Source organism: Callorhinchus milii, unplaced genomic scaffold (assembly GCF_018977255.1).
Source record: "Callorhinchus milii isolate IMCB2004 unplaced genomic scaffold, IMCB_Cmil_1.0 Scaffold5, whole genome shotgun sequence".
NCBI lineage: Eukaryota > Metazoa > Chordata > Chondrichthyes > Chimaeriformes > Callorhinchidae > Callorhinchus > Callorhinchus milii.
The window spans coordinates 16,822,592-16,834,777 of NW_024704746.1; the positions used below are offsets into that span (position 1 = coordinate 16,822,592).

The following is a 12,186-nucleotide window of genomic DNA, read 5'->3' on the forward strand; positions in this document are numbered from 1 at the left end:
AAATAACTAAACATAACTACCAGATCTAAGTAGAACATTTTCCAACTTACCCACAAGGGTTAGAGCCAATAAGAAAATGATCCCCCTCATGTTAATTGGCGAATGGAGGTTTGCTCATTCTGCCATCTCTTTTAAAGCGTGAGCTTCTGTACCACGTGACCCTGTATGTGGTAACATTTGCAGAATAATCCAAGTTTTGATCTGTATCAAAGTTCACAGGAGTGAACAGGAGTTAGGAGTAACATATTTTGGTTTAAATAACAGTTGCCGATTTCTCATGGTATTGACTAAATTACAAAGGCCCAGCTATATATTATACTCAGGTTCTGTTAAATATAGGTTTGTTTAAAGAATCTGTGGAAACATTAAAATAACTTTTAAATTCATGAAAAATGATGATATACCATGGCGTGGACTATACACAGGTTATGATGACCTGGATGGTTTGAGATCAACTTGTCCTTGCTGAGACAGTGAATTTTGTGGCTTACGTTTTATTTAATCACAGATTTCTTTATTGATTTGTTCAGGTCCAGTTTGGGTCAATGTGACACAAAGAAAAACAACAAGCAAAACAAATATATTCTGTGAAGCACTTTGAGACAACCCAATGATGTGTAAGGGGCTACATCAGACGCAATAATTATTACTAAAACCTTAATAGCAGGTTAACCTACATTTCCTGCCCAATGCTTTCATACAGAATCTAATGTCATATAGAAGAACATAAGAACTGCTAGACGAAAAAAAAACAAGGTCTATTCTTCCAGCTTCCTGGCGGTCGCATGTCAACTAAATAATAGTACTATTTCAAGATTCTGTTGGATGGAGCTGTAGCAAAGGTTTAGTGGGAAACAGAAGAGACAATAATAGAACATAGGAAAAATAGAATTCTGTCAAGACCATTTTGGGGGGATTTCTTGTCTTTCCAAAATCCCCCCAAATTGATCTTGAAAGAAAAAAGACAGAATGACAGCAAGACAAAGAATATAATGGTAACTGCATAGCATATATATTTATCTTATGATATAAAGAGGTAAAAATACCTGTCTTTAGTGATTCACAGAATCCAGCAGTTTGGGACGTGAAAGGCGTTATTTTGTTGTTATAATTTTGTTGGTGAAATAAAATATTCCAGTCCCAGCAACAAATCAAGTATTTTTTCCAGTTTCTCAAAGGAAGAAGTACTTGTTTAAAATATTTCTTTCAATAAAGTTCAATAACAAATTTTATATTCCATATCGAAAAATATTTAAAACACAAAAATGCTGCAGATGCCTGTGGCAAAAGAAAAAAGAATGTTATTAACATTCACCTGCATTCTATTTTCAAGACTTTGACTCAGTTTCATTTTCAATCAATGTCCATTTAAGTTTTGGTTGTGCCAATAAATATGTGATATATCTTTCACTGATAAAGAACAGTTCAATATACCAGTTTGCAATGTCAGATTAAATTACCCAGGAATATGGTATTGATGTATCTATGAGACATTCTGCTTGCAAATTGCTTGAAATGATAGGCTCTGAAGGGTAAAATGCTGATGCCAAGAAAACCTTGGGCTGAAAATTCCATAATAAAATCAGTGGCATTAATGATGGAATTTGGAGAGTAAAATAAAGTAACCTGCTTATTTTGTGAGATTAAAAAAAATGAACATTATTAATAAAAAATCATTAATTGGCCTTCACTAATGGGTGATGTTGGAACCATTGTTAGTTTGTTTTGTAATTTTCATTGATTAAGACTGCTTTAAAAGCATTGCTAATTTACGATTTGTCTTATTTTTTAAATAAATGTTTAGCGGAGATTTTGCCATCACAATTAGTGTAACAATTTCTAACATTAATTATTTTAGGATTTTTAAATTAATTTTATGAATTCACATCTCATCTAACAGTACTTCTCATTCAAAAACATAGTACCATGTTCCAAATTGTCTAACACTATATAAATTACACCACCAGGCACAAAATATTACAACCCCCCTCATCTGTGAGAAAAAATATTTATCCATGGGTGAAGATGAATGAGACATGTTAATTTGAGACCTATTATATGCATAACAGACTGTTTTTTGAGTTAGTATTTTTCATTAACAGTGGCAACATAGCACTTTTGATATTAAAGTTTATTTTGATGGTTTTATTAACTCATTTCCATTTTTCTATTATCTATACTGCCAGCAGGTCTATGGAAACATTTGTTTTATGAAATGGATACCCATGCTGTTAAACCAATCCAAAAGTTTGTTTTATGCAGCAAAGGAAGACTCCTGTGCATAGGTTTGAACAAGTTGTTAGAAAGTCTTGTGTACAGATAATGAAGCAGATATGTGCTGTGGAAAAACAAACTGTGAGTTCAACCATGCACTCATATGTGCCATAAGTCTTCTTTACACATCACCTGTACCCAAGACTTTATACTCAAATCTGAATAGGAATCTTCACAGTTCAAATTATACATAGGGCATCTTTTATAGGCCAAAGATACTTTGTGTGAGAGATGTTGGAATTATGAGGAAGAAGATGCCTTTATGATAAGTGTTTCTGGTTCTAGAAGAATTAAGAAGTATTTTTGATAGAAATTGATGAGTTTGAAAAAATAACAAAATTGATTAAAACATAATTGATCCACTGAACTGACCAACTCATTGCTATTGTTGACGGATAAAAGATGACTTTGGAACATAGGAAGTCAGATGGCACCAATCCTTCAGCTGTGAGTCAGTATGTTCTCGGTTATTGTCCACACGTTGATAGAGGACTTAAGAGTTCAGGGTTAGCTTGCGTTTTGCAACACAGAATGAGCCAAAGTGGGAGGCAGTCAAATACGCTTCCTGATAGGTAGGAAATGCAGGAGAATGCAATTGGAATTGTGTCAAGGAGAGGAAGAAGAAAGATGAACACTTAATACAGTGATGAGCACAACTGCAGATACATTGTATGAGGAGTTGTGTGAGTGCACCATGATGACTATGTTAATATCATTACATAAAGTTTTGACATGATGAGCACCGAGTCAACTCACACTTCTAGATCTCTTTCAACTTCTTTCCCCTTTCACAAGTTCTATCTCATCCATGGACTACACATGTTTTCTATTTTAATTTCCTAAATCCAGAACCCTCCATTGAACTGTATTTGCTAGTTAGCAGCTTAGGTGCATATCCTATCAAGATCTCTACGTAACACTTTGGTTACCACCTTTGATTCCAATGCCTCCCTAATTTGGTATCATTTGCAAATTTAATTGCATTGAGTCTGCAAATCATCAATGTATTCAGAATGGGCCCCACTTAACACCTTGGGTTGTAAAGGAGTCTATCTTGTAATACATTCTCAAAGGTTTTGGGGAAATTTAAGTACAATCACATCATACGGCTTCCCACAGACAATTTGGGTTGTCACCTTATCAAAAAAAGTCTAGGAATTTGGTTAGACAAGATTTACCCTCTCTGGAGCCATGCAAGCTGTCCTTTATTAGGTTATTCCATGCAGGTAAATCTTCAATTTTGCTTCAACTGGTGTTAGTTTACTCATTATTAAGGACAGGCTAAGGGTCTGTCATTGTCAGTTATGGCTCTGTCACCTTTCTTGAAGCAGGGAACCATATTCCAGTCTTGACTTCAGTTTGTCTGAACCTTGTTTTTGATGATTGATAGAACAGCCAGCCTAGTGAATCGGTAGGACTTGGAGGGGCTAACTGGTCACTGAAGTCAGGGATTCTTCCCACTCAACTCCTGTTAATCGTACTAGCTCAAACCCTAATGCGCCTACTCTAATTAACCACCTTTGTCTGCTGGGCATACTCCAGAGTGTATACATGTTGCATTCCAAAGTTTCTCAATTCTCCAATCTCCCATTTGTTCCTAAATACATTTAAATTTGATTTATATTAATCTCTTTAACTTTTGTGAGTTGTTTCTTCCTCCCTTTTGTAATTTTAGTGCTTCTTTTATGTATTAAAATGTTTTGAGCTAAGAGAAACTTGTTCAGCTGCTTTTTATCCCAGGTGTGTAAAATAGCTCAGCCAAATTATGATAACTGTTTCTTGAATTGATTTTGAACTAAATTCAGTATATCTACATTTGAACTTCAAATCATAGTTCAGGCTGATATTCCAATCCAGTACTGTGCTGAATTGTCAGAGATAGTGTCTTTTGGCTACGATGTTTAAATAACCAGAATGTCTTCTGGTTGTTGGTGGACATTACAAATTGCATGATACTATTTTGAAAAGAGAACAAATTATCTCTTGGTGTCCTGACCGAGAATCCTCCATATAACTTGTTCATTTATTTAATGGCTATATGTGGAAACTTTGCTGTATACAAATTGGCTGCTGTGTTGTCCTACAAATTAACAGTTATTCGACTCGACAACTGCGCTATGTAGCCCAAAGACAGTCGGAATACAAATATTATTATTATATTACCAATTTGGAAAATGTTTTCAGATTATAGGTAAGTCCAATTTATCCACAATTTCCCCAAAAATTTGGCAAACACCCTGCAATTTTTGGCAAATATTTCCGCATTTTTCTATTGGCCCAGAAACTTCCCAAGTAGCTTATTCTTGGAGAGAGTGCAGAGGAGATTTACAAGAATGGCACCAGGGATGAGAGACTTTACTTATGTGGAGAGACGAGAGAAGCTGGGGTTGTTCTCCTTAGACCAGAGAAGGTTACGGGGAGATTTAGTAGAGGTGTTCAAAATTATGAGGGGTTTTGATAGACTGGATAGGGTGGCAGGTGGGTTGATAACTAGGGGACGCAGATTTAAGATACTTGGCAAAAAAAACAGGGGAGATGAGAAGAAATGTTTTTACACAGAAAGTTGTTATGGCCTGGAATGCACCGCTTGAAAGGGTGGTGAAAGCAGATTCAATAACATCTTTCAAAAGGGAATTGGATAGGTACTTGAAAAGGAAGAAGTTGCAAAGATCTGGGGAAAAAGCAGGGGAGTGAGATGGATTGGGTAGCTCTTCCAAAGAGCCCGCACAGGCACAATGGGCTGAATGGCTTTCTTCTGTGCTGTAATATTCTATGATTATATGATTCTATAATACTTTAGATGCACCAAGACAGTAGAACAAGAGGACATGAGTTTAAAAGTCGCAAAGGACAACTTCAGGGCATACCCAAGAAATTATCTTTTCTCAGAGCGTAATTAATGACTGGAACATGTTACCAAGAAATGGTTGAGGCCAGGATACTGGACTCATTAAAACGTAACAGCTTGATTCTGTTTTGAGAATAATATTCCTAACTTGAAATTAATCAGAATTAAAACTTTTTTTAAAAAAGGAACTGAACATGTAATGCTTTGGAAGGTTGGAAAGATTGAGCAATGGTGACCTATACCCAAACTGTTACTATATGACTCTTCTTTACATATATATGAGATTCATTCTTTGAAAAATGCCTCCCAAAATTCAATGTAAACTCAAATCAGAATTGAAACTGCAAATACTGTCATACTGATCAATGTTATATGTTATTGTAACTAATTTGACTTTGGAAGGTCAGTCAAAATTTCAAGTGATGCTTCTTGTTCTTTTGCTATCAGCCTATTATTATCTCCATGTATATAAATACTTGACAAACAATCCTTGGTATTTAAACTTGCTGAGAGAAGACTTTATTAGAAAACATTAATGAATAATACAGAATACTGAATTAAATGGACAGTTAATCTGCCTTATTATAAGCTCCCTAGTCCATTTTTTAAAATTAGCATAGCATCACAAATGTTACATTTAAGGCACTAGTAAGACTGAGGTACAGTATACATTGTATATCCTTAGTGCAGACAAGGTAGATGAATGTCTCTATGCTTCAATACAGTCGCTATGAGAATCCACAGAGCGGCGTACATCAAAACTTATCAGTTCGCTCATAGAAGGATCTGTTGAGAGAACAATATATGTTTAGGTAATGATTTCAATCTTGGTCAGATAGTAATATTTTGCATAAGAATATTTCAGTCTACAAGAATCAAAAGTGGATTCTTCAATGAGTTTATATTTAGCTGTGACATTTGTTTTTACCAGCTGTTTTCTTTCTTATTTACTATTACTTTAACAAAATAGTTTAATCGAGTAAACTTAGTTTCACAAAGAGAGCATCCTCAAAAAACAATGCAGTATGTAAAAAGGGATCTGAATAAACTTACTAGAGGGTACACAATGGAAAGCAACACTGACTGGGACTCTTTCCATTGGTGCGCATCCAGGTAGACAGCGTTGAACTGATTCCATTGGAGAGCACCTGGATTCCCTGCCTTCAAAACTCAGCGATGAATCTAGTTCCACAAATTCCCGTCGAACCTTGCATTCTGAAATAAAAGAAAAGGCATTGTTTTCAAAGAATGTAGGCTAGTTTTTTCTTTTCTTTTGTGACATAATAGCGTGATTTAACAGTGATTCAGAATCCCCTACCATCTCTGCAGCTATTTCCTGTACATAACCATGATTGGAAGAAGACATCAACGCTTTCAGTTTCGTTGTGATTTGGCATTATCATCTTTCTCTCCCCATCATTATGTCCACAAATACCACAGATATGCTTATTCATCTGGTTCACTGCGACCTTAAAACACAGTAAAAATAAAACATGTAATAGTGCAATTCACCTACAATACCAAAAAAATCTACCTAAAGAAGTTTTTCATCAATCAGGTCAGATACCTGCACTTTGTCTCCATCAAAATATATTGAATCCAAATTAATATGAGATGCTTCCAGAATAATTCCAGTGCCATTTGATTGAATTTGGACACCTAAAACAAGAAGGAACATCTGTAGTTTCAAGGCCTTATGGTACAAGTTGGAAACCTACAAATAGATTGTGTAACATACTAACAAGATTGCTCTTATGTAGGAAACACAAGCTCTATATTTTTTTTAGCTCACAACAATTCCGAAACACATAAATTATTAACCATGATCCTAAAAATGTTAAGTCTTATACTAAGTTGTGTGACATGGTAAGTAACAGGGGGTAGCCTTTTCAAGGGCGGTAGAGGATGGTTGAGGGCTTGGTGGAGGAGAGAGGGATGTGAAACATAACCCTCTGTGAAATTCATTCGTCACTCACCTTGTTCAATTCTTGGTAGGGAACTCATTGGATGCTCCACATTGTCGATTTTAAGTTTAATATCTTGGCCTTCTGGATATGCTTCAATGACCCTGTTTAGAAACAAAACCACAAGTTCTATTCAACGAACTGTAAATTTCATGGAAGGCATCGAGAGTACATATAAAATTGTGTGATCTATTTTCTCCAGCCCTGATGGTGGGTTTTATACAGGAAAAAACAGCTTTTAGAAAAGGGCATAATACTTAATGAATAGGGTACTATCTCTATTTTGTTTCTGTGACTCTCCAGTTTGTGTCTACTTTAAGGCAATGATCTACAACAGGCATTAATACATGTGAGCACTAACCTTCTACCCTAAGATCTTAGGTAATTGCAACCGAATTTTAAGTTATCAGTCTAAGGGATCAATGTCCTCTAGGTACTAGACAGTGATAATGCTTCTAGAAATTGTTGGCTTTGAGTCATCATTCTCCACACTCTCTGCCAAGATTAATTTATATTCTGTGAATCAGTCAGATACTTTGGACTTTTGTATAAAACATGTGAATAACAGTAAAACAATCACTTCTGATGGTACTTACATGCTGGGATTTGACAGAATGAGTGTTATTGACTTCCTTGTTTGATCCTTGGCACGTTTCATTAATAAAACAAATCTTGGAACACTTGAACAGTCTTGGGTCAGCACATAGTTGCAATCATTAGGAATTCGATATTTTAATGTCTGATTGTCGAATGTACGAACTCTGTCTGGTTCCACCCAACACTCCTCTGCAACAATAACAAATATATTACTAAACATAACTTTTTGTGAATAATAATAATAATCCTTCCATTTGACACTGAAACCTCCCAACAACAAGATACAACAAGATTCTATTTATAAAGCGCCTTTCACGTCAGGAGGACGTCCCAAGGCGCTGCACAGTTGGGTCATGACCCGAGCAGGGGGAAATGGTCAGGGTGAGGGGAGGGAAGGGAGGGAGCGAGGAGGGGGGAAATGGTCAGGGTGAGGGGAGGGAAGGACTTTACAGGGCTTTACAGATTTACAGCCCCCAAAGGGCTTTACAGATTTTACTGTAACACTAAATCAATGAAACAGAACTCAATAAATCCATAAAATGTGTTAAGTTGTCAAGGCAAGAGTAGAAATAATAATTACGTTGGTTCATTTTCAGAAGTATGTCAGGAATTTCAGTGATGCTTTTGAATCCTCTTGCTTTCACTCGTGGAGCAATTGCACTGATGGGAACAGCTAAAGGAATTTGAGCACCCAGATAGTAGACTGTCATCTAAAATAGGAGGAAATGTTCCGTGTTACTCCAGCATAAAAACACCAGTTCTCAAAGCAAAGAAATATAATAATAATAATCACTCAAAGTGAAAGCAGAAGAGGTAAATACAGATTGCAATACCTTGGAAACTTTAATGATGGTATCGATAGTTCGTGGTGTTGTTAGAGCGAACACAACTGTAATCTGCCGAGAAGGATTACTTTGATATCTTTGGGACATTCCTGACAGGTAGGCAATTGCTGGTAATGATTCGCCAACCCTGAACCCAGATAACAAGCATCATTAAGCATATTGCTTTCTACAATATAGAAGGTGCACATGAAAGCAAAATAAATGTGTTATTTTGAAGCTTACATTCTTTCACTTGATTTCAGCCAATCGGGAATCCTGGACCATTGCAATTTGATCTTAAGTGCTGGATTTCTTGCAAGTTGACCGTTTGATGCTTTAACAGACACCTTATAGTCCTGGCAGTTTTGACCCCACCTCAATAATGCCTAAACAATATTTTTTAAAAAGGTTATTTTTACTGAATAATGAGAAATATTCTCTGTGTAGATTCAAGTAGCTACTTTTACTGCAAGTAGCCATTTTAATACTGTAGAATTGTCTATTACCATTGCTTTATGTCCATGAGGCATTATACCATCAGCACAGATTTTCCACCTGCTATCTTCAGCCAGTTCTACCACACGCAAGTGAACTCTGGGTTTGCGATCTGAAACCTCTGCGAATCCAGTGATCTGATAGCCTTGCTGTTTCCTGTCAGTCCTTACGGATCGAAGAAGGATGGTGAGAATAGGGGAGCCAGCGCTCCTGATGAGTTCGTTCTAGGGTTACAAACAAATATATTTTAAAGTAATTAATTGGACTGGAGCTCACCTAAGTTCTGAAGCATCCTGGAACTTTACTATTGAGCAGAAGACAAACCTGGCGAGATGATCGAAGAATTGATGAACTGCTGCTGTCTTTTTCTGATATGGTTCTCTGTGACATTCTTGAGCGCTAAACAGTTCAGAAGCAAAGTTACGCAGGTTATGTTGTGGAGTCAGAGACTGTACATTGGAAGAGAAATGTTTCTTGATAGATATAGTAATTATACAACATCTATTTTAGTAAAACATTAATAGGGATAAAGAATAGTTGACATTTTCCATCTTTCAATTTGTGCAGATTAACTGTAAAAATTATATTGTCAATGCTATCCAATATATAGTTTTCTCATTTACTAGTTTTTAAATAAAGCCGAGGTATCAAAGCAGAATGTGGCCTTACCTCAGTGTGATGTGTTGACTTGAACCGAAGCATTAAAACCTCTGCACTCTTGAGATTTATTTCAAAAAGAAAAAAAATCATTTTCAGTTTTCCTACAGAATATGTTGGACATTAATTACATGGAAATCCCTGTACCTGTCAATGCATAAATAGTTATTGTTTGCAACTGGTTACAACCTCTCTATAATTGTATGGATACTGTATTTTCAGGCACCAGATTGTTAACTTCATAGAAACTGCTAATTTTAAACATGAATTAAAGGAGCCATTATGCCCCAAAACTCTCTCCCTCAATCCCTCAGCCTTGCCCCCTCCCTCCCCACCTTCAAATCCCACATAAAGACCTTCCTTTTTGACCGTGTTTACGGTCACCTCCCCACTGTCTCTCCCCCAGCTCGTTGTCAGACTCCGCCACTGTGAAGTGATCTGCGATACTACCCGATATGAAGGGCGCTATACAAATGCAAGTTCTTGTTGTAGTATGATTACCTGCATCTTCCTGGATAATCCGAGTCTGCGACTGGATGTGCGTCTGCGACTGGATCTGCGTCGGTCATCGGATCTGCGTCGGTCACTGGATCTGCGTCGGTCACTGGATCTGCGTCGGTCACTGGATCTGCGTCGGTCACTGGATCTGCGTCGGTCACTGGATCTGCGTCGGTCACTGGATCTGCGTCGGTCACTGGATCTGCGTCGGTCACTGGATCTGCGTCGGTCACTGGATCTGCGTCGGTCACTGGATCTGCGTCGGTCATCGGATATGCGTCTACTAGATGATATTTGTCTACTGCTGCTTAGTTGTGTGCTGGTCTGCATTCTGCTGCTGCTGCTGCTGCTGCTGCTGCTACTGCTCTGTAACTCACTTGTTGTCCTTCCTAGTCCCTGATCATCTGGGGAAACTCCACGCATTCCATCACGTGAACGTCTGCTCGATCGGCGATCACTAGAAAAGTGATATGATCTTCTGGAACTGGATGAGGAACTGCTTTTCAGAGAGGTATTTTTTGTTTTGCTCTGGAAATTAAATAGCATTTTAATCGAGTTTTGCCCACACAATACACAGTTAATTCACTTTACAGTATATTCTGTAGAGCGCTTTGCAATGTCTCGAAGATGTGATAAGATGCTATATCAAATGTAAGGATTATTACTATTATAACAATAAGTAGTTTAGCTATAGCTGTTCCCCACTGAAGAGATCAGAAGGAAAAAAAAGGATCTTGAAGCCATTGCATTCCCACCAGGCTCTGATATTCCCAAGTCACCAGGGTGCGAGAGAATTAGCTCCTTCTATCTGATCTGAACTAAAGGAGGCATAAATTCCATTAAATTATAGACCGAGTTTGGGAGGGGTGGGGAAGTAGAAATGCAATTCAGTTTTCCTGAGATCTATATTCTTTTTTCCCCAAGAGACACATTAGTTCTACATAGCAATGATAATCCTAATATGGTACAGATAACACTTAATGCCAACTTCTCCTTTTCTATGACATTCAGTGAACATTCTTCCTTTGGCTCATGGTTGTCTTCAGTTGATAATGCTGTTAAAATTGTCGGAAACACAGGAGATAAACGTAATACCTCTGTGCGCTTCATAAAAGCTCCTTCCTGAATTCTTCCACTTTGTTGGTCCTCTTGGTCTGTCAATCGAATTCTTTTTGAAACTGCTTTGGATCCTGTCTGTATTTCCAGCACGATTCTTTCAATTTCTGACTCTGACTGAACTGAAAAGAAGAGGTTTATTATGAATCATATATTGCCATTGAACATAACATAAGAACATAAGAAATGCTAGACGAGAAAGGACCAAAGTCCATCTGGTTCGCCTTCCACCTTCCTGGCGATTGCATGCACATATGTCCCAAACTACCTATGTACTATATCCCATAATGTTATTTCCTAAAAGAAAACTATCTAATCTGTTTGAAAAAAATCAACACTTTCTGCTTCAACCGTCTCCCTAGGGAACCTGTTCCACACGTTCACTGTTCACTCACTGAAATAGTATTTGCATAGATTTATTCTGAATTCACCCCCCTTCAATTACAGGCTGTGTCCTCTGGTTCTACTCTTCTGGAGAAGTTGAAACGGCCTGTCATGATCTATATTGTCTTGCCCCTTTAGAATCGAGATGTAAGTATCGCCGATGCCTAATTGCTGAAAGTGAAATCTTTGCTGTCTCTGGATCGTACTGTGAAATAGCAGAGAAGATTTGGTCATGGTTGTTCAGGGACAGACATCACTGATTGATTATCTGGGGAGATATCAGCAATGGGAAATCCGGGTACCATCATGGGTTCAATTACCTGTCTCACACAGCCCAATCCCAATTTTGCTACTATGAGCGATCCACTAAATAGAAGTGGTGTTATTAGGGTTGTAATTCAAGAAAATCTATGGTACCTAAGGGGTCCTTGGCCTAAGTGAAAGGAACAGACGTTTGTCACTGGGCTGATTCCTACAGTGAAGGTCCAGGGGATACAACTATAATTGCAGGGACATTCATTGCCGTTAT

The 12,186-nt window shown here is 37.4% G+C and overlaps 1 protein-coding gene across 1 annotated transcript in view; it reads right to left on the reverse strand.

The window, feature by feature from the left end:
• The window catches only part of LOC103174801, a 56,408-nt gene that overhangs the window by 17,996 nt on the left and 26,226 nt on the right, over positions 1 to 12,186 (reverse strand). Inside the window, exons 52-67 of the mRNA XM_042334977.1 lie at positions 11,253 to 11,395; positions 10,161 to 10,685; positions 9,672 to 9,719; positions 9,327 to 9,401; positions 9,014 to 9,226; positions 8,751 to 8,893; positions 8,517 to 8,655; positions 8,264 to 8,393; positions 7,683 to 7,872; positions 7,099 to 7,190; positions 6,690 to 6,781; positions 6,441 to 6,591; positions 6,176 to 6,337; positions 5,838 to 5,908; positions 3,793 to 3,871; positions 51 to 113 (exon numbers count right to left, since the gene is read on the reverse strand). Coding sequence (XP_042190911.1) covers positions 51 to 113; positions 3,793 to 3,871; positions 5,838 to 5,908; positions 6,176 to 6,337; positions 6,441 to 6,591; positions 6,690 to 6,781; positions 7,099 to 7,190; positions 7,683 to 7,872; positions 8,264 to 8,393; positions 8,517 to 8,655; positions 8,751 to 8,893; positions 9,014 to 9,226; positions 9,327 to 9,401; positions 9,672 to 9,719; positions 10,161 to 10,685; positions 11,253 to 11,395 — 2,316 coding nt within the window. The remainder of the gene's footprint in view (positions 1 to 50; positions 114 to 3,792; positions 3,872 to 5,837; positions 5,909 to 6,175; positions 6,338 to 6,440; positions 6,592 to 6,689; positions 6,782 to 7,098; positions 7,191 to 7,682; positions 7,873 to 8,263; positions 8,394 to 8,516; positions 8,656 to 8,750; positions 8,894 to 9,013; positions 9,227 to 9,326; positions 9,402 to 9,671; positions 9,720 to 10,160; positions 10,686 to 11,252; positions 11,396 to 12,186) is intronic.